The sequence below is a fragment of the Crocuta crocuta genome, unplaced genomic scaffold (assembly GCF_008692635.1).
Source record: "Crocuta crocuta isolate KB4526 unplaced genomic scaffold, BGI_CrCroc_1.0 scaffold334, whole genome shotgun sequence".
Taxonomy (NCBI): Eukaryota; Metazoa; Chordata; class Mammalia; order Carnivora; family Hyaenidae; genus Crocuta; species Crocuta crocuta.
This window is the reverse complement of record NW_027533260.1, coordinates 6,354,826-6,376,227: the sequence shown is the minus strand read 5'-3', so window position 1 is coordinate 6,376,227 and position 21,402 is coordinate 6,354,826. Positions and strand designations below refer to the sequence as shown.

Below are 21,402 nucleotides of genomic sequence, written 5' to 3'. Positions count from 1 at the left end.
ATAAGGTGTTTGCCCTGGTTTCTGGCACAGAGCTCCTGGAAGCCTTGTAATTTCCTGGGTGATAGGAATGTCTTTTCTTAAAAATTTTTTAATGTTTATTTATTTTTGTGAGAGAGAGACAGAGTGTGAGCAGGGGAGGAGGGGCAGAGAGAGAGGGAGACACAGAATCCCAAGTAGGCTCCAAGCTCTGAGCTGTCAGCACAGACCCCGACACGGGACTCGAACCCACAGACCGAACCCACAGACCGTGATATCTTGACCTGAGCCAAAGTCGAACACTTAACCGACTGAGCCACCCAGGTGCCCTGGAATGTCTTTTGTTTTAATGAGGTGATTCTGGGTGGGCTCTGGACCAACTCCTAGGTGACAGCTGGTTACTGAGAAGAGCAAGCAAGCCATGATGAGGTGAGAAGCTTGGAATTTCCAGCCCTGCGCCCCCCACTCCCCATTCTTCTGAGAAGGGAGGGGGTGAAAAATGGAGTTAGAGAATGATCACGCCTATGTGATGAAGCCTCCATAAAATCCCCAAAGTACGAGGTTTGGGGCCTTCAGGTTGGTGGGCATGAGGAGGTGTTGGGATAGTGGTGGCCCTGGAGAAGCTTCGCGCCTCTTCCCATAAACCTTGCCCTTGAATCACTTCCATCCAGATATTCACCTGTATCCTTTGTCGTATCCTTTTTTTTTTTTTAAATTTTTAATGTTTTGTTTATTTCTGAGAGAGAGAGAGGGAGACACAGAATCTGAGGCTCCAGGCTCCTGAGCTGGCAGTCAGCACAGAGCCTGACGCGGGGCTCGAACACACAAACCGTGAGATCATGACCTGAGCTAAAGTCAGAAGCTCAACCGATGAGCCACCCAGGCGCTCCTGTCATATCCTTTTATAATCAACTGGTAAATGTAAGTAAACTACTTCCTTGAATTCTCTGAGCCGCTCCAGCAAATTAACACACCGCCAAGGGGGGGTCATGGGGACCTCTGAGTTTTAAGCAGTAGGTCGGAAGCACAGGTGACCACCTGCACTTGTGATCGGCATCTGAAACCACAATCTGAGTGTGGTTGTGGGACTGAGCCCCTAAGCTGTGGGATCTGACGCCATCTCCAGGCGGACTGTGTGCGCGTTGAGATAATTTGTAGGACACCCAGACCAGGTCACAGAGAACTGCTTGCTGCGGGTGGGGAAACTCCCCCACATTTTGTGAACAGAAGTGTTGTGAGTGTGGCAGCAGCCGTGTGGCAGTGAGGTGACAGGAGGCACACAGGAGAAAGACACAGTAGGAAGAACTGGATTTTTCCATCTACAGGAAGAAGAATGGGTGGGTTTTTTCCTTTACACTTTCCCTCCCCCTTTTTCCTTTCTAAGAGAATCCTCATTCTGTTCAGGCATCCACCTTTCTTAAATAGCCAGATGACATCAGGGAAGACTCAGGAGTGCGGTCCAAATATACTTTGCCTAATATTGTGGTTCCAGGTCTTCTTCCCGTGATTGTCGTAGGCACAGGCGTATGAAACAAGTCAGGCGAATAACATGTGAGAGCAAGTCGGCTTGGGAGTTTTGGGGTTAAGTTTTCTTTGTTTCAAAAAAGAGACCCGCGAAGAGATGGCCTTTTGTTATTGCCTCTGAACGTGGGTGTGATGTCTGGAATTGCAGCGGCCATCTTGAGGCCATGAGGTAGACAAGCCTGAAAGGGATCTTTTAGGACATAGCAGAATTAGTCAACTCAGGAACTGCCCTGACTCATGATCTCTTGTTATGTAAGATAATCAATTTCTTCTTTGTTTCAACCATTCTGAGTTCGGTGTCCTGTTACATACATCCCTGGCCTCCATGTTGCCTCGGATTCATATAGAATATGTGGAGGCAGCCCTGCTTACAGCTGAAAACATTCCAAGTGATAGTTTGCTTGTTCAGTTGTTCCTCCGACCTGTTCACAACCTGAACAACTGTACCCAGTGACTTAGATATGAACTTCCGTGGCCGTAGCAGGGAGGGTCAGAGGCGGGGGTCTGATCCAAACCAGCCCCCATCAGAATCTGCCTGTTTTGGAACCGGGATGCAAGGAGTTCTTGGTGCTTGACATTTCAAGGGCATATTTGGCTCTGCTATGTGAAGCAGAAGAAGGTGGTCTGTAGAGAGACAGAAAAATAAAGTGGAGGCCCATAAGGGAGACCACACAGCCAAGAGAGACAAGAGAGACAGAGAGATTCTGCAAAAGAGAGCCAGCCTTGATTTCCCGCAGCTTTTCAGTTCTGTTTCTGGTCCCTGGTGAGGCCCAGAGACCTAGCTCTTGTTCGGATTCTAAGCTTCCAATAACATTGTGGTTTTGCTTAAGTCAGCTTAAACAGGTTTTATTTCTTGCAGCCAAAATCCCTCCACAAAAACCTGGGAGCCATTAACGATGGGGTAGAACATGATGAGAAATGTATCCCGGGCCTCAATATCTGCTGTTGGCCTTCGTGGGATGACTATTTCAAACCTCTGATCCTCACTGGAGGGCATGCCTGGAGGTGTAATCCTAGCCTCCAGTCTCTGCCCCAGGGTCTCATGGGAGATGCAGTCCTAGCCTCCATTCCTGCTGTAAGGCATCATGGGAAATGTATTCCTTCCCCTCCAATCTCTGCTGTAGGGCATCATGGTGGGTGTAGTCCTAGCCTCCAACCTCTGTGGTAGGAAATCCTGGGAAAGGTGAAACTACCCGCAATTTTCATTCTAGAGCATCTCAGAAAATGTGATCTTGGCCTTGTCTGTGCGGTAGGGCATCAAGACAGGACATAGCCCTAGCCCAGTGTTTGTTGTAAGATATCCTAGAAGATGAGAGCTTTCCTTCCTTCCTTCCCTACTTTCTTTCTTAATTGACTGCCGCATCCCAGGATTTATTCTTCTAGAGATTGTGGATACCGTAGTAGTGAGCCGATCAAGGTCTTGCCCTTTTTGGAGATGATAATGGGGAGAATTAGCAAAAAACCAAACTAATGACTGTTCCCATGAACCAGGGCAGTGTACCAAAATGCCCTAAAACTCAGGGGTGGAAAACCCTCTCCTTTTTATTTTGAGATTCCGTGAGTCAGGAGTTTGAGCAAGGCATAACAGGGTCAGTGCGGATCTGCTCACAATGAACTGGGGCCAAAATGGGCTGGCTGGCACAGCTGGAGGTGGGTGGGGTGGTTCATTTGGGGCCATATATCCCAAACCTTGGCCTTGGTTGCTGGCTGGTGTTGTGGATCGAATTGTGTCCCTCTCCCCTCTGAGAAATACGTTGAAGTTCTCACCCCTAGGATCTACGGATGTGACCTTATTTGCAAATAGGGTCTTTGCAGATGTGATCAAGATGAGGTCATGTTGGCTTAGGGTGGGCTCCTAAGTCCAATGACCCAGTGTCCTTGTAGGGAGAGAGAGAGGTTTGGAGCCGCACAGCCACATTCACTGAGAAGAAGGCCATGTCATGACAGAGGCAGGGACTGGAGTAGTGTGGCCACGAGCCCAGGGACACCCAGGATTGTCAGCAACCCCCAGAAGCTAGGATGAGGCCAGGAATTCTTCACCATTGCCTTTAGAAGGAGCACCACTATTGCCAATACCTTGATTTCCAACTTCTAGGATCCAGAAGTCTCAGAGAATACATTTCTGTTGCTGCAAGCCACCTGGTTCGTAAGTCTGTAGTTACTCCGGGAGTCCTAGGAAACGAAAACAGCTGGGTTTCCTGATTCTGCCGCACGTTACGCCTGCTGGGGTCGCGACGTCCAGGGTCGCTCCTTCGCCCACTTGTCGGGTGTCTGGGCTGAGCCGGCTGGAACATCTGGGCCTCTCTCCCCATATGGCATCCATGCACGAGTAGCGTGGGTGTCCCCAGAGCACGGCAGTCTCCGCGTAGGAGGACTTTCACATGGCAGCTGGCTTCCCCAGAGCCAGTTTCTTAAGCCTGGGCCCAGAACATGGCATAGCATAGCTTCCAGACCACATTCTCTTGGTCGAAGCAGCAGTCACAGAGCCGCTCACATTCAAGAGCTGGAGGTGCTAACCCCACCTCTTTAAGCCAGCACAACGACCATCGGTGATGTGTGATTTGAGGAAGTTCCTAAAAGGAAACCCTGTGCCTTACTTGCCCCCACATACCACGGAAGATGCCTTATCCTTTTGTTCATTAGCCGTAGGGTCCTGGGGAGCGTAATTTTGTCTCTTTAGGTCTGTGTCGGCAAACATGAATTCTTCAATATTGCGCCCCCAGAGTGCCATTGAAATGATAGCTCTGTTTTTTTTTTCTCGGTCAGTCTGAAGACGTTCTAGGAAATATAGCCCAGCCTCTATTTCCTGTCATGAGGGCATCCGAGGAAATGTAATTCTGTAATTCCTCACTGAGTGCCTCCAGGGAGCTCTGGCCATCAGATTATTCCTCCCATTCATCCCCTGTCTCAGAGCCCCCCTAGGAAAGGCAGATGCTTCTCCTTAGAACAACAAAGTAGTCTTGACCTTTGGAGCTTGGGAGAAGAAACTGGAAGGTGAGTACTTGGGTGGGCGAGTTGGAGCCCACAAATGGATGTGGACGTGGTTTTGGGTGGAAGCCCACATGGCACTGTTCCCAAGGCTGGAGCCTCAGATGCCTGGGCCCTACGATGCGACCCCTAATTCCAGGGTCCCCCCATTCATCCTCCCAAAGATAGACGCTATGGAGCTGAGAAGCTTGGACCTTGTTCACAGGTACAAAAATCTTTACTTCAGTATAAAATATTAAATAAAACATATATTAATTAATATTAACAACGATGGTGTAACAATATTAACATAACAAGACCTCTCCTGCTAGCCTGCAGCCTGTCTCTGGCTCTTCTTCTCTGGTTCTGCAACTCTGTAAGACAGGTGTCTTGACAGCTCGGATAACTGAGGCCCAGAGAGGGTGACGCACTGGCCTGAGGTCACACAGCAAGTCTGCGGGGCTGGAAGCCGGGGGAAGGGCAAAGGGCTCCCCTGGATCCAGCCAGGGCAGGGGGAGTGTGGGGTTCAGGTCCAGAGGAGAGTGCCTCCCCACAGTCTAGCACTGATGAGCAGGGTGACGGTGAGGCTGAGGTGGGCAGGACCATGGTGGGGGGCCGCCCCCATGCGCGGCTGGCGATCCAGGACTGGGTGGTTACAGCCATTTCCAGCACAGCACGAGACGTTGAAAAGGGGCAGGCTGAAGGCTTCGGCCACGTGCAGGCTTTGGCACCAGGAGGGAGTGGCACAGCCTCTCACTGTGTAGCTTGAGTTGCCCAGGCCTGAGGAGAAATAAGGGTGTGTGAGACTCCCTGCTCCTGGGGCTGGGCCTGGAATTCTCACTGGGTGACATGCCACCTTGCGGTGGTTGCCACTTGAAGGAAGCAGGAGTTTTAAGTGTGGCCCCTCAGACCCTTCCAGGGGCAGTGTGAAGTCAAAACTGTTCTCATAATAATGTTAAAACAGCATTTGGTTTTTCCGCTCTTTTAAGTGTACAGCGGGGTTTTCTGGAACCCCCAGGACATATGATCTTGCAGCAACTGAAGGCAGAAGCGGGTAGGAGGATCCAGGGGCGCCTGGGTGGCTCAGCTGGCTAAACATCCAACTTGGGCTCAGGGCATGATCTCACGGTTCGTGGGTTCGAGACCCGCGTCAGGCTACAGAGCCTGGAGCCTGCTTCGGATTCTGTGTCTCCCTCTCTCTCTGCCCCTCCCCTGCTCATGCTCTGTCTCTGTCTCTCAAAAAAATAAATAAAAAATAAAAAAGATAGGAGGATCCAGTTGTCTTCTATTAAGCCAGGCATTAAAGAGATTTGCAAAATGGTAGGACAATGCCAGCATTCTCATTAAATGTTTTTGTTGTGGAAAATGGCATTAAAATTTTTTTTAAAGAAACAATATGTTCAGATGGAATGAGGCTTTATTTCAAAATAAATTAATAAATACATCTCTTAAAAGTTCTGTTTTCACTTCTAATGCAGTAAATATCTATAGCTATCACGGACGTAAGTCATAGTTTTTAATAGCATGAAGGAATTTTGAGATGAAAAACGTGGAGAACCACTGGAATAGAGAGAGGAGTCCCGGATGGCACAGGATGGAGGCCTGTGATGTCCATAGGAAGTCCCGCCCACTGTGCGAAGCCCCGCCCCCACATCTCTGTTGCCGAAACACCCATTTCCTAATGGAAGCCCTAATTCCTGACTACACTTTGCACCCTCCTGAAGGTAGTCCTACCTTTTCTTTTTTTTTTTAATTTTTAATTCTTTTTATTTATTTCTGAGAAAGAGAGAGAGACAGCGTGAGCAGGGGAGGGTCAGAGAGAGAGGGAGTCACAGACTGAAACAGGCTCCAGGCTCTGAGCTGGCAGTCAGCACAGAGCCCGACGCGGGGCTCGAACCCACGAACCGCGAGAACATGACCTGAGCTGAAGTCGGACGCTTACCCGACTGAGCCACCCAGGCGCCCCCTCTCCTACCATTTTCACAGGAAGAACCCCACCTCTATTAAGTCGACCTCCAGGTGACAACCTCCCACCCACAAGTAGCCTTTCCCAGCCTCCTAGAGGGGCTCACCGTTAGTGCCGGTGGCTTCCAGACATTGATTCATGGGGCCTCTGCAGGCAGTCAGGGACGTCTCTTCGTTGGAGCACCCATGGGTGCTGTTCCCCTCACAGCTGTAACACTGGAGGCCATTCAGAGGCAGGTTTTGAAGCTCCACGACTTGGGGGGGAGACAAGGACACAGAAGCCAAGGAAATTAGCGTGGGGGTCTGGGCAGGAGGGTGGGGGGGTCCTGCCGTGTATCACCTCCCTGAAACTGTCAGCTCGCCGCCCCAGATGTCTTGGAGCCACCTAGTGGTCACGCACTTGAACGGCACTCTCTTCTGGCGGGTTCTTTATAGAACCTCTGAGAGAAATCCCACCTCCCGGCTCCCCGTCTGACCCTCTGACCCCGCACTGGGCAAGCAGCTGTGGAAGACGAAACGGTCCCTGCCCTACAGCACTTCCCATTTGCAGCTACGCTGTCCGATATGGTAGCCACTAGCCAAGCGTGGTTGTTTGCATTGACACTGAAGTTAATTCATATTAACTAAGATTCAAAATTCAGCTCACATTTCAAGTGCTCAATAGCCAGATGAAGTAGTGGCTACCATATTGGAAGGTGCAGATGCAGAACATTTCCATCGCTGTGGAAAGTTCTGTTGGACAGTGCTGGTCTATACAGGCGGAATAACACGAAGGAGCTAGATTATACTGGAGGGGGGTGGGGAAGGGAAAAGCTTCCCCAAGGACCACACTTTAAAGCTGAGACCTAACAAATGAGAAGCAGCCAGCTAGGCAAACTCTGGGGGTGGGTGGGGGGGAGATGTGTTCCTGGAGGATGGTACTGCGTGTGCAAAGGCACTGAGGCAGGATGGAGTTTGGCAGTTGCAGAAAAAAGTGTCGACCATGAGGCAGACAGGTGCTGATTACATAGGGCATAGGATCTTTGGATTTTATTCTGAGAGCAAGGGGAAGTCGCTGCAGCGACTTGAGGAAGGAGGGGCCATGCTTGCTCTGTTTTACATTTTTAAGAAATCACTCTGGCTGCCGTGTTGGGCATTGACCTAGGGTGCAGGAGTGGGGGCGGGGCAGCAAGGTTACTGTAACAATGTAGGCAAGGGCTCCCGGTGGCTCAGACCAGGGCAGTAAGCAGTGGAAGGATTCCAGGAAGCATAAAGCACAGGTCTGGGGAAAGTTTTGATGGGCTCGTTGAATTCCCACGCAATCCGTCTTTGAGGAGGGGCTTTCAGAGGAGCAGGAGACCTAGAGAGGAGGCGTGGCCTGTGAGTGGCAGCAGCCTGGGCACGCCTCCCTGCCCCGACCCCAGGCCTCCGTGGCCTTGCCCCTCACCTGGGCCCCCGTTGCATTTGGTCGTGTTACAGCACCGCAGGAAGTGGAAGGTGTGGTTGTTGTGGAAGCCGGTGGGGCCTGGGCAGCCGGGAAGGTTGCCACAGCCTCGGGCGTGGTGCTCATCGCGCGGACTGCCTGCAGGGGGCAGAGGAGAGAGGTCAGACTACTGGTGAGGGGCTGAGACTGGGTTTGCCCACGGCCCCAGTCATCTGTCCATTTCCTGCCTCACCGTTCATCGTAGGACCCTCATTTTATTTGGAGCAGCCATTATCTAGCCAAAAGTCACATTTTCCACCCGCCATAAGAGCAGTCATGTGACTGGCCAATGTGATATAAACAGAAAGGTTTTATGGGGCTTTCAGAAAGGAGAACCCTCACAAAAGGAAAAGTGCCTATGTTTTGGTCCCTTTTTCTCTTTCTCCTTCCAGAACTTGGACGTGAGGCCTGGCGCTCTGGCAGCCACCTTGGACTATGAGGCATTCATGAGAATGGAAGCAATATATAAGAAACGAGAAGGCATCTGGGTTCCTGGTGACTGTACAACCATCCTGCTGGCCCAGGACTTAGTATCACCAGACTCCTGCGTGACAGTATTAACTTTCTACCTTGCTTAAATGCTTGATATTCTGGGGTGGTTGTTAACTGCAGCCTTGGCGAGGGGCAAGGCAGGGAGGAGGAGCTGCTGGTCGGTTGGGGCTCACCTTTCAGGGTCTGGTGGGTCACCACCTCCAGGCACTGTTCTCTGGGGCTGCGGCATTGCAGGCTCTGGATCCAGCCTCTCTCACAGCTCAGGTCTGATGAGGCGCAGGAAACACATTCAAGGTAACGGCTTCGGGTTCGGGGAAAGGAGGGAGCCCGACCTGTTTGGGGAGGGGTGGGACGTAAGACTCCATGGGAGAGTCCTGGAGATCTGGTTCCCTTGAAGACTCACTTTAGCATCAATTCATCTTCATTTCACCCTTCAGCCCATCATCAAAGCCCTGCCCATCCCACCTCCTAAATCTTTCTAGCACCACCACCCCCTCCTTTGCAGCCCCATGAGAAGGTCAGACCCCCTTGAATACCAGGTTTCCATTCTTGCCTCCCCCACCCAACCCCACCAAGTGCATCCCCACTTAGCCCTAGAAGGATGCTTTTAATTTCTTTTTTTAACATTTATTCATTTTTGAGAGACAGAGTGCGAATGGGGAGGAGCAGAGAGAGAGGGAGACACAGAATCTGAAGCAGGCTCCAGGCTCTGAGCTGTCAGCACAGAGCTCCGAAGGATGCTTCTAATACTCGAATCTGACCCTTCCTCTGCCTTGCTCAAAACTCCTTCATGGCTCCCCAGTGCCCTCAGAAGAAAATCCAAGACACTCAGCATGGCATTCAAGGCCCATCAAAGTCTGGGTCCTAGCCACCCCTCCTGCCGCATCGCCCTCCACTAGCCCCTCAGGCTCTACCCCTCCACAACTTCCCGCAGTCCCTGCATGTGCAGGCTGACTGGCATCCAGCCTTTGCCTAGAACATGCTTCCTTGCTCCCTACTTTTCCTGTTTCCTTCTACTTGTTCTTCATGCATCATCTTCTCAAATTTCACCTCCTCTAAGAAGTCCTCCCTCACCTCCCGGGCTGGATCAGGTGCCCCTCTGGGCTCCCCTTCTAGCTGCACCCCGCTTTGGGTCCTCCCTGTCTGACTGGACTCTGAGCCCCAGGGGGGAGGGCGGGGACTGTCTCCATCATTACCAGGTCCCAACACCACCCGGCACAGGGTCAGGGCCAGAGAAGATATTCAATAAATATTTGTGAAACGAATGAATCAACAATTGCTCAAAGCCCTGTTCTTATTTCCTGTGGTAGCCAATCTCCAAAACAGCCCCCAGTGACCCCTGGCTCCTGGTATGCCTGCCCTCGTACATGGGCTGACCTGGATAACTAAGAGGAATGTTGCGGAAATGATGGCGTATGACTCCTGTCCTAGATCATAAAAGGCACTGTGACTCCCTCCTGGTTCTCTCGTGGATTACCTGGTCTGGAGGGAATCCAGCTGTCACGGTGTTAGGACACAAATACCCCACATACCCGTCTACATGGCGAGGAACTGAGGCCTTTGCCCAAGTCACGGGATCGTATCGTCCATGGGACTGAAGCTCTCTTTGGAGCCAGCAGTCACCTTGACTCCAACCTCATGAAAGATCTAGAACCATCTATGCAAGTCACTTCCAGAGTCTTGACCTTCAGAAACTTTGTGAAATAATACACGCTTAACTTTGTTTCGAGCCTGGGGACAATCTGCAATGCAGCCACGGATAATTAATATACTACCCAGTTGTGTCAGGGATCCAAGCCTCACTTGATCGACCTGTGATAACTCTGCCTCTCACACCTTCTGGTCCAGGCCAAGTGGATGAATTATTTTTCCCTGGAAACACCATAGCCATTCCTCTGCCCAGGCCTTGGCTCACACCATTCCTGAGCCTGGCATGCCCTCCCTTCCTGACCCTGAATATCCAAGCTGAGTTGGGGCCAAGTCTTACATAACAGAGAGGGCTGTCTCAGCCACTCTCTCAATTGGCAGGCCAGCTGCTGGAATTAGGTGAATCGTTTACATCCAAACCCAAAGCTTCCCCAACCCTAAAGAAAAATAAATGCCAACATGAACTTCCATGGAAAAAAAAAAAAAAAAAAGCACGGCTATCATACTACTCTAGGGTCCCCCGGTGAACTCTTCTATGTTGCTTGTCTAAATGTGGGTGATCTTCAGGGATCTTAGGCTCTTTTCATTTCTCACAAGACACACTCTCCCATGGGGATGCTATCCATTGACCTGGCTTCATCTCCATGTGTTTGCTGGGAACTCAGTCCAGGCAGGACTTCTCTCTGAGCTCCGTACCTGTACACCCACCTTCCTCCTGGAGGCCCCCTGACTATCCCTCAAACACCTGAATCTCTACATGCCCCAAGGGAAGCTCTCCATCTTCTCCAAACTAGTCCTTCTCTCCTGGATTCCACATTTCTGAGGTGGCCCCGTTCTTCAGTTCCCCAGGGCAGAAATCTGGCAGGTTCCCTGATCTTCTGCAGCTAGCATCAATCTGGATACGTCCATACTTGCTCTCTATTAAGCATGTCTGCTGAGTTCCTAATTTCAGTCGCTATTCTGTATTTCTTGTTTGACTCTTAAAAAATGGACACCACATTTCTGCTAAAACTTATCATTTTCTCTATTTCTTTAGACTCTATTGATCACGGCTGTTGTAAATTTCCCCGTCTAATAACTCCATTATCTGAATCATTATGGGTCTGTTTCTACAGTTGGATTTCTCTCTTGGTTTCCTGTTAATTGGTCCTTTTTATTTTCTTCAGGGTACCTTGTAAGTTTTGATTAGATGCCAGACATCATAATGAAAATTTGTAAAGGCTCGAAAGGTTACTTTCTTCCCAAGACGGTTAGGTTTTCTTCCTGCTGACATCAGATGTAGGCATTTTTAGGCCTGGTCTATTTCAGTTTTGCCCTTACACCAAGGTGTGGACTGAGAGGAAGCATGGGGGTGGTTAGCAAGGCCTCTCTCTCCAACTTGGCAACTCTGGTCTCCCAAGCATCATATGCCTGCTGGAATCCTTGCTCAGTTCTGTAGCTTCCCGGATACTATTTTCTGCTGAGTTTCTTGGAGTCTCACCCTAAGCACATACAGCTTGCCAGTGACATAAAAGAAATTTGCAAATGTGGGGACTCCCTTGTCTGTGGTTCTGTGTGTTCTAGGATTTTACCTTTCATTTTCTAGATGCTCTGGCAGCCCTGGATCTAACCCTTGTCTTCTCAGTCTAGTGATGATCTGCTTATTTGGGTTCTATTTCCCCTCGACGGCCATGAATTGGAAAGTGCACTTGAGGAAAAAAACCAGCTTGTCTGCATATCTCAATTTCTGCACTTCCCTTATTTCAAGGATTGTTGCATCTCACCTACCTCTTCTCTTCATTTACTGCTCTCCAGTGACCTCAAATAACTGTTTATAATTTGTCTGGCTTTTCTGCTTGTCATTGGCAGATTAGTCCAATACACGTGACTCCATCATGACCAGAGCTGCAAACCAACCCCCATGTCTAACCCATCACTAAGTCCTGCTAATCTACCGGCTAAATAGTTCTTTTTTTAAAAAAAAAAAATTATTTATTTTGAGAGAGACAAACAGACAGGCAGGCAGCATAAGTGAGGAAGGGACAGAGAAAAGGAGGGGGGAGAGAGAGAGAATCCCAACCAGGCTCCACGCTGTCAGCACAGACCCTGATGTGGGGCTCGAACTCACAAACCTCAAGATCATGACCTGAGCTGAAACCAAGAGTCAGACGCTCAACCGACTGAATCACCCAGGCACCCCATCTGCTCACTAGTTCTTAAATCCACCCTCTTCTCTCCATCTGCATGGCTGGCATTCGAATGCAGTCACCCTCTTCTCCATCTGGACAGGGGTCAGAACAATTTATTTAAAAATCCAAATCTGATGGTGACACTCTGCTTAAAACCCTTCCATGACCTCCCACTGTTCCCCAGATGGTCTATATTCCTCACCACAGCCTGGAAGGCCCTGTGTAATATGACCCTGACAGGTTCACCAGTTCCTCTTGCCCGTCGTTTTCCTTCCTCCAGCCATGCTACTTGCACCCACCGCTGGGCCTTTGTGTCTGCAGGTCTCCCCAGGAAACCCTTTCCACTGTCTTTTCAATAGTCTGACTCCTACTCATCCCTCAAGATCCAGCCTAGTCGCTGCTTCCTGTAGGAAGACTTCCCTGCCCTGGGCCCAGTATCTCCCCTAGGGTCCCACAGTCCCGACTCTTCATTTCTCCCAGCCCTGCTCACTCTGGTGTCTGTTTCCTCTGTATCAGCCCTGAAAGTTCTGGACTACGCTACCCCATCACAACTCTGACCCCTCTAATCTGTTTCCCCTATCAGGGTCCTCACCCTCTGCCTGTGCTTCCCCATCCTGGTGCTCATTAACCTGAGCAGTGTCTGGTGATGGGTCTCTCACCCCCACTCTCATCCCACTGGGCTTCCAGCCCAGGCCCAAAGCTGTCCTGATCGCCTGTGTATCCCCGGTATCACATAAGTACAGAATGAGGTTTAACCAACTAGTCCAGTCACCACATGCAGGATAAAATGGCCTTAGAAATGGGGCTGATATAGTTTTACCACTTATTAAATTTCTGAATTGACAGCTGCTGCCCCAAGCTTGCACCCTGGTAATGTTTATTTATTTTTGAGAGAGACACAGAGAGAGACAGAGTGTGAGTCGGGGAGGGGCACAGAGAGAGGGAGACACAGAATCCCAAGCAGGCTCCAGGCTCTGAGCTGTCAGCACAGAGCCCGATGTGGGGCTTGAACCCACGAATCATGAGATCACGATGTAAGCCANGGCCTTAGAAATGGGGCTGATATAGTTTTACCACTTATTAAATTTCTGAATTGACAGCTGCTGCCCCAAGCTTGCACCCTGGTAATGTTTATTTATTTTTGAGAGAGACACAGAGAGAGACAGAGTGTGAGTCGGGGAGGGGCACAGAGAGAGGGAGACACAGAATCCCAAGCAGGCTCCAGGCTCTGAGCTGTCAGCACAGAGCCCGATGTGGGGCTTGAACCCATGAATCATGAGATCACGATGTAAGCCGAAGTCGGACACTTAACTGACTGAGCCACCCAGGCGCTCCCAACTCTCTCTTTAGAACCCTATGTTCCCAAGACTCATCAGCTAGGGTCGGGGCTGGGGGGGGCGGTGCTCCAGGAGCCTGTTCTGATTGGTCAGTGCCTTAGGCATTGATATTGTTAGATATTTTGAATATTATCTACGATCAGAAGGATTAACTGAGTCTACTCAATTATTAGTGCTTTCCTTAAGCACACCTAACAGAAAGATGATGTCAGTGTCAATTCCTTGAAAATAAACGTCTGATTCAGTCCCCGCCAACAGATGAAAGTTTGAGGTCAGGATGGATGAACAAGAAACAGTGCAAACGTAGGTGCTCTGGTTACTGACGTCGCTGTGACCGGTCTGGACTTAACCAGTTTCCTTCCTCACCAGGGGCAGAAAGAGGAACCGGCACGCATGAACAAGCAAGCATGTGGGAACTTGAGCCTTTCTAAGTCTTTTTGCTAAACGGGCATTTGCATCGGGGCTGGTGGGGACAGCAAGATCAGGAAATCGATGAGTTTTAGTCCGAGATGGTGCGGGGGTCGGGGATGGCGATGGCCGCCCAACTCACCAGGACGGGGTCGGTTGCACAAGTCAGTCCCACACACGGTCTCGGTAAGAGTGATGATCTGCATGCCCATCCGATAGCTCATGGTTCTGTTGCTCTTCTCTGGGTGAGCACAGCCTCTCTCCACCACCTCCAGCTCATCAACTCCTGTGAGGAATGTGCATTTATCATCCCAAAGACTCTCCTGCACCCAACCAGCCTCTGATACTCCTGGTCATAGCGTCCCCCACTTCCGGTGCTGATCCTTGCCAGGCTTCTTCTCTTGGGTCCATCTGCCACCCCCCCTCCCCCAACACAGAGGGCCTACTCTATCTTAGTGACAACACGGTTGCAGACAACTTCTGGATCCATCTACTCCTTCTGCTCAGCTTAGTGATTTTAGCAGCGAGATGCCTCTAATAGGATTTTTTTGTTTTTTTTAAGTAGGCTCCATGCCCAATGCCGGGTTTGAACTCATGACGCCAAGATCAAGACCTGAGATCAAGAGTCAAATCCTCTACCAACTGAGTCACCAAGGCTCCCCTCTTACAGGAATTTTTAAAAAATGTTACAAGCTTGCGAAATAGTATGAGAGTGATGTAATAGGTATTGTGTATTCATCACCAAATTTTATAAAATATTAGCATTTTGCTATATTTTGTTTCAGATATTTTTAAAAAGAACTTAAATTTAAAAGACACATTTAAAGTCTCTTGATCACTCCCTCCAAATCCCATTGTCCTTACGCCCTGTCCAGAAGCAACTAATGGTATAGGTCATTCTCATACTAGGTGTGCCTCACATATTATTATTGACTTGGACATTATTTATTGTATATTGTTACATACTGTTTATATTAAAAGGTATCATACTCTGCAACATGCTTTTTTTCTCTCAACCTTATTTTTTTGAGATGTATCCACTTTAATGCCCACAGCTCTAGCTCCTTCATTTAAACTGCTGAAAGCATTCCATTGTATCATTATACCATGTTTCTCTTCTGCTGATGACTAATCCCTATCACAAACATTACTGCTAAGAACATTCTCATACATGTGTCTCTGGCACATGTGTTCAAGGTTCTTTGGGGTTTCTATATTCCTAGGAGTTGAACTGCTGGATGTGGGGTATGCTAATCTTCATCTGTATGAAATACTGCCAAATTACTCTTTGCTGCGGTAGATGCACCAGTTTAGCCCCACTATTAACAGGGTGTGCAGCCCCACATTCTCCTCCATCCCAGCTGTGTCAGTGTTTTGAATGCTTCTCAATCTGGTGGGTGTGAAATGGGGTCTCCTTGTCTTTTTCCTTTCCATTTCCCTGATTACTGGTGAAATGAGGTTTCTTGGTCACTCGAGTTCCCTGTAGGGACCGGGTGGGGGATCTCACCTTCCCATGTGTGCACGATGGTGGTCCTGCAGAGATCCTGGCCCAGGGCACACTCTTCCACATGGCACTGCCCGTTCCTCCCACACACCATGCACTGCAGGCCCCAGGACGCTGGGGAAAGAGAGAGGAAAGGTCGTTATGGCCCGGTGACAGAGTCCTCCCTTGCCTCTTCATGCCCCAATACCAGGGCCAAACCCCCAGGCTCTGTGCACTCAAGTTCACGCTCCGCGTTCTGCCCGATCTTTGGTTCCAACACTGGGTTCAGGCCAGCAGTACTTCCAGTCTGTCTCTAGCTCCACGTTGTATCTATGTCCCCCTACCCTAAACGTTCTATCCCCGCTCACAATATTTCTCTCAAGTCCCGCCCTGGCTCATTTTCCCTTGAATTCTGCACCCACGCGGGCCCAATCCTGAAAGTCCAATCCTCACCCTCTGTCCGTCTGGGCGTTATAGCCCAGCTCCTGTTTAGGTCCTATCCACCACCCCACCTGCCCTGGGGCTATTCTGCTTCTCAAGCCCTCCTAGGAGCGGGGCAGCTGATCTTTGTTCTACCCCAGTCCCCCCGTGCCTCCCACCAACTCTCCCCCCATTAACGACCCCAAACTCTACTCCTTTCCTTAGCCTATCTCCAACCTTCTCTCCCCCAACGACAGCCCAGGCCAAAGTTCGAACTCCGCCGCCCACCAGCGCTCGGGAGGGTCTAACCCCCCACTACAGTANTAGCTCCGCCCCAACTCCTATCCCCGCCTATCAGGCCTCCCCTGCCGGGGTCCCTTTCCCACCCCAAATTCGCAGTCCTCTGGAATCATTACTCACTCTTAGCCACGAATGATCCGGAGAGCTTTCCGGGTTATTCATTGTCGAAACACACGCAAACCCCCGCTCCCGCCCCGCCCTGACTCAGTTCCTTCTCAGTTTCCTCTTGCTTCTCAACCCTCTCCCGTACATTTCCCGGGAAAAGGAGCAGAGAGGGTAGCGTTGGCTAGAGGATACTGAAAGCGAAAGGTCCTCGAGGGACAAGCCCCAGACCCCAAGCCCCTGCCTCGGCGACGTTCGGCCTCTCTTTAGACCCTTTGTAAAATGAAGCTCCGTCCTCCCTGTCTTTCAAGGGGCTGGTCGGTGTCGAGGGTCGGTCCGACAGAGCGGAGAGCTCTGTGCCACGTTCCTGCGGGATCAGTATCCCCCTTACTCAAGGACGGGCTGTGTGACCTCGGACCTGTTACTTAACCTCTCTGTGCCTGTTTCCTTCTTTGCGAAGCAAGGCTAATTAAGCGAGTTCCGCCCGTCCAGTTTGAAATTGCAAGGAAAGCGCTTAGAAGAGTGCCCGGAACAGTGACCGCACTCACTCAACGGTTGGCTGTGGTTAAATAAAAGCCTTCGCTCGACTAATATTGCCCGAGCACCTGCTGTGGGCCAGGTACGGTGCTGTGTGGGGCTGCCGATCGCAGGAGCATTATTCTTTGAGTGGGGAGGGGGTGCTGGAGACTGAGCCCTCGCCCTCCAACTCCTCAAGCTCTGGGTCCCCTGCCCTTCCCCCCTCTTCACTAAGTTCAAGACCCAGTTCCCGGCTCAGACGTTCCGGTATCCAGTCCCTACCTGGAATGCAGGTCTGAACCAGCAGCAGCAGCGGCGGCAGCAGCAGCAGCGGGCGGCCCATGTCTGGAAGCGGCTCCTGTCTGCGGCCTCCCTGCACCTCTCAGTCTGGCCCCGGGAAGGAGACAGTTTTGTGGCCCCGGGGCTCCTCCCAGGGATTTTGCGAAAGAGCGAGTCAGCCCCAGATGCGTGGGTGCCTCCCCCTCCTCCCGCACTCCCCCTTCCTCGTCAAAAACTTCCTTCGCCAGGGCGCGGCCGGCCAGGGGTAGCGGGGCTGGCGCTGCTCTGACTCATGTGGCCGTGGTCACAGCTGTCTTCAGTCTGCCGAGGTGCAAATTTCAATTCTCCTTCTTCCTGCTATGGGGCCTTGAGCCAAGGACCTCAGCAAGCCGGTTAAAACTTCTACTGACGGGGTTTTTGTTAGTTTTGGTAGCGGGGCTAATGGTGGTGTGCTTACTGGGGGGAAATAACTTTATTACTAGAGATGGATGTTGGAATATTCGGAGGCCAAATAATGTAATGTCTCTAATTTGCCTCAAAACACTTCAGCCAAAAAAGTAGGTCTTGCTGTTATGAAAATGGTTTTGCGGTTATGGGAGAAATTGTTCATAGTTTTTACAGACGCTCACTTAAATATTTAGAGGTGAGTGTCATTGATGTTTGCATTTACTTTAAAATGGTGTCGAGGGGGCGCCTGGGTGGCTGGCCGGTTGAGCGTTCGACCTCTGGACTTATGCTCAGGTCATGATCTCACGCTTGTGAGTTCCAGCCCCACGGCCGGCTCTGTGCAGACAGCTGGGAGCCTGGAGCCTGGTTCAGATTCTGTGTCTCCCTCACTCTCTGCCCCTCCCCTGCTGGCACTCTGTCTTTCTCTCTCTCTCTCAAAATACATAAAAATATTAAGTAAATTTTTTAAAAAACTTTAAAACGCTATAGGAAAAAAGAAAGGCAAAATACTTGTATCAATTAAATCGGGGTAACTGACTGACTTGCCATTCTGTGTGTTTGTAATGGTCCCTAATAAGTTTTTGAAAAAGTAACATGTAAAAGACAAAACAGTCTAGTCTCTCCATCTCAGGGTCCTTCTGACAAATCAGAGCAATTTAGTGCAGGTGGAAGGCCTGAAATGGTTGCTGGCGCACAGGAGGGCTCAACAAATTCCTTCAACGTTTACCAAGGACTTTGTACCAGGCACTGGTCTGGGAACTGGGGACACAAAGCAGGAAACAAAGCAAAATCCCTGCCCTTATGAACGAAGAGTAAACATGCAATATTTAATCTAAGGCTTTCAGGCAGTGATAAGGAAAATGGAAAACAAACCATGGTGAAGGAAGTGCAAGGGTACAAGTGAGGCATGGTTGGCTTTAGGTGGGGTGATGCTCAAGGGCTTTCCTGAGCAGGGGGCATGTGAGCAGAGGCTGAATGTGGTAAGGGCAAAAGTTGGGTAGATGGTCCAGGAAGAGTTCCAGTTAGGGGCAACAGCCAGTGCAAAGGTCCTGAGGTGGGAGTATACTGATGAGATCTAGGAACAGCAGAGTGGCCAGTGTGGGTGGAACAGAATAAGGGGAGGGAAAGAGTAGTAGACCATGAGTAAGTAGTACTACCTCTACCACTATAATAACGGGTATTTATTATTATTCTTACTAATTCATTGAAGCCTTAAAGCAGTAATTTTAAGGTAAAGTAAGAAGAGTCACCCAAAAAGCCTATCTTCTAAGGCAGTAGAGCTTAGTGTTTTGAGGTTTTTTTTAACGTTTATTTATTTATTTATTTATTTATTATTATTTTTTTAATATTTTTATTTATTTCTAGGAGAGAGAGAGAGACAGCGTGAACAGGGGAGGGTCAGAGAGAGAGGGAAACACAGAGTCTGAAATAGGCTCCAGGCTCTGAGCCGGCAGTCAGCACAGAGCCCGACGCGGGGCTCGAACCCACGAACCGCGAGATCATGACCCAAGTGAAAGTCGGACGTCCAACCGACTAAGCCACCCAGGCGCCCCAACGTTTATTTATTTTTGAGAGACAGGGCAAGACACAGTCTGAGCGGGGGAGGGGCAGACAGAGCTGGAGACACAGAATCCAAAGCAGGTTCCACGCTCTGAGCTGACAGCATAGAGCCTGACGCGAGGCTTGAACTCACAGACTGCGAGAACATGACCTGAACCACAGTCTGCCGCTTAACAGACTGAGCCCCCCAGGCGCCCTTCCATGCCTGCCTTTCCTTCCATCTCTCGGTCTCTTTCTTTCTGTGACTCGTTCTCTCTCAAGTGACACACACCTGTGAGGTCCAGTGACGTGTCACGGGAGGGGGCGGGCAGGAGGCTGGGTCCGCGCACAATCCCAGAGAAACGGCAGGAATGTTAGCTCTTTCCTCCTCCTGACTCACCTGGGCCTCGCCCCTCTCCTACCTGCCTGCTGGGCCCTGAGAGGGGCTTCCCTGGTCTCAGGAGAAGAAACTCTTATGTGGAGTCAGGGAGAAAGACTGAGAGAGACAGAGACACAGACACAGAGAGGGAGAGATGGTGAGAGAGAGAGAGCGCCAGATGGCGGGGAGGGGAGGAGAAGGGCCATGGACAGACTGGCTCAGGGGCAGCCAGAGAGGGAGAGAGATCTCTCCACCTGAGAGGACAGAGACAGAGAGAAATAGAGGGACAGAGACAGAGAGAGGCAGAGATAGAGGCAGAAGCAGTTGGAGAGAACGACATCTGGTTCCTTCAGAAGGAGCAGGTGGGGACGCAGAGAGAAACTGCGTGTGTGAATGCACGTCTAGGACTCCTCAGCCTCTCGCCACCAGCCTGAAGAGGTGACCGCCTCTGATCTGGCTGTTGGTGGGGGCGCGGCTGCGGCCACTTCCTCCCCAGCTCCAGGGGACACCGATGTGGCTGTCCCCATCCTGGCCTGGCCACCTCCCGGATGCGGTGACATCTCCTGTCAGGGCCTCCCTCTGCAAAAATGGGGAACAAAAGAGGAACCCCCTGCCCCTTGCCGCAAGAAGTGAAAGAACTGGGAAACTCCTGAATTCCACATCCCTCTTTTCCCATTTTCCAGGCAGAGAAACTGAGGCCTAAAGGGAGAATTTATATATTTAATAAAAAAATTTTTTGTAATGTTTAGATTTGAGAGAGATAGAGAGACAGAGTGTGAGCAGGGAAGGGGCAGACAGAGAGAGGGAGACACAGAATCCCATCAGGCTCCGGGCTCTGAGCTGTCAGCACAGAGCCCAGAGCAGGGCTCGAACTCACAAACTGTGAGATCATGACCTGAGCCAAAGTCAGACGCTTAACCGACTGAACCTCTCAGAGGCCCCTAAAGGGGAGACTTTAAATGAGACTCCCCCACCCTACTTTTATTGAGTGCTCATGCTATGCTGGGTACTGTTTTGAGTGCTTTATCTTTTTTTTTTTATGTTTATTTTATTTTTGAGAAAGAGAGCACAAGCAGGGGAGGGGCAGAGAGAGAGAGACAGAGTATCCAAAGCGGGCTCCACGCTGACAGCAGTGAGCTCAATGAGGGTCTCGAACTCAGGAACCGTGATATCGTGAGCTGAGGTGAAGTCAGACGCTCAACTGACTGAGCCACCCAGGCGCCCCACTGAATGCTTTATAATGTGGTGAATCCTCACAGTATCCTGTTTTGTAGTTGAGGGAGCTGAAGTTTAAAAAAGCATGACTGGGGTGCGTGAGTGGCTCAGTCGGTTAAGCGTCTGACTTCGGTTCAGGTCATGATCTCACGGTTTGTGGGTTCGAGCCCCGTGTCGGGCTCTGTGCTGACAGCTAGCTCAGAGCCTGAAGCCTGCTTCGGACTCTGTGTCTCCCTCTCTATCTGCCCCTCCCCTGCTCACGCTGTCTCTCTCTGTCTCTCTCTCTCTCTCAGAAATAAATAAAACATTAAAACATTTTTTAAAATATATAAATAAATAAAAAGGCATGACTGGCTGAATAATGGCCCCCAAAGATCTCCAAGTCCTAAGCCCTGTGAGCGTTATCATATGCCGAAAAGCGGTCTTTGCAGATGTGATTACATCAAGGATCTCATGGTGGGGACATTACCCTGATGCCCCTCGTGGGTCCTTGATGTAATCACAAGTGTCCTTACAGAGGGAGGGGAGGAAAGGAGGGTCAGAGAGAGAAGACGCTTTGCTGCTGGTATTTATTTATTTGTTATTTAGAGAGCACGAGCAGGGGAGGGGCAGAGGGAGAGGAAGAGGGAGAATTCCAAGCAGGCTCTGCACCATCAACGCAGAGCTCAACACGAGGCTCCATCTCACGAACCCACGAGATCATGACCTGAGCCGAAATCAAGAGTCGGATGCTTAACTGCCTGAGGCACCCTGGTGCCCTTTTGCGGCTGGTTTCA

General features: G+C 50.4%; 1 protein-coding gene across 1 annotated transcript; it reads right to left on the bottom strand.

Annotated features, from left to right (window-relative positions):
- Positions 1-4,681: 4,681 nt before the first annotated feature.
- On the bottom strand, positions 4,682-17,194 carry PLAUR (plasminogen activator, urokinase receptor). Its single transcript, XM_077747325.1, is given in 8 exon segments — positions 4,682-5,082; positions 5,084-5,247; positions 6,540-6,686; positions 7,859-7,993; positions 8,560-8,718; positions 14,089-14,232; positions 15,454-15,564; positions 17,050-17,194. Coding segments are annotated over 8 exon segments (1,095 nt in total). The 5' UTR covers positions 17,111-17,194; the 3' UTR covers positions 4,682-4,908.
- Between the last annotated feature and the right edge of the window lie 4,208 nt (positions 17,195-21,402).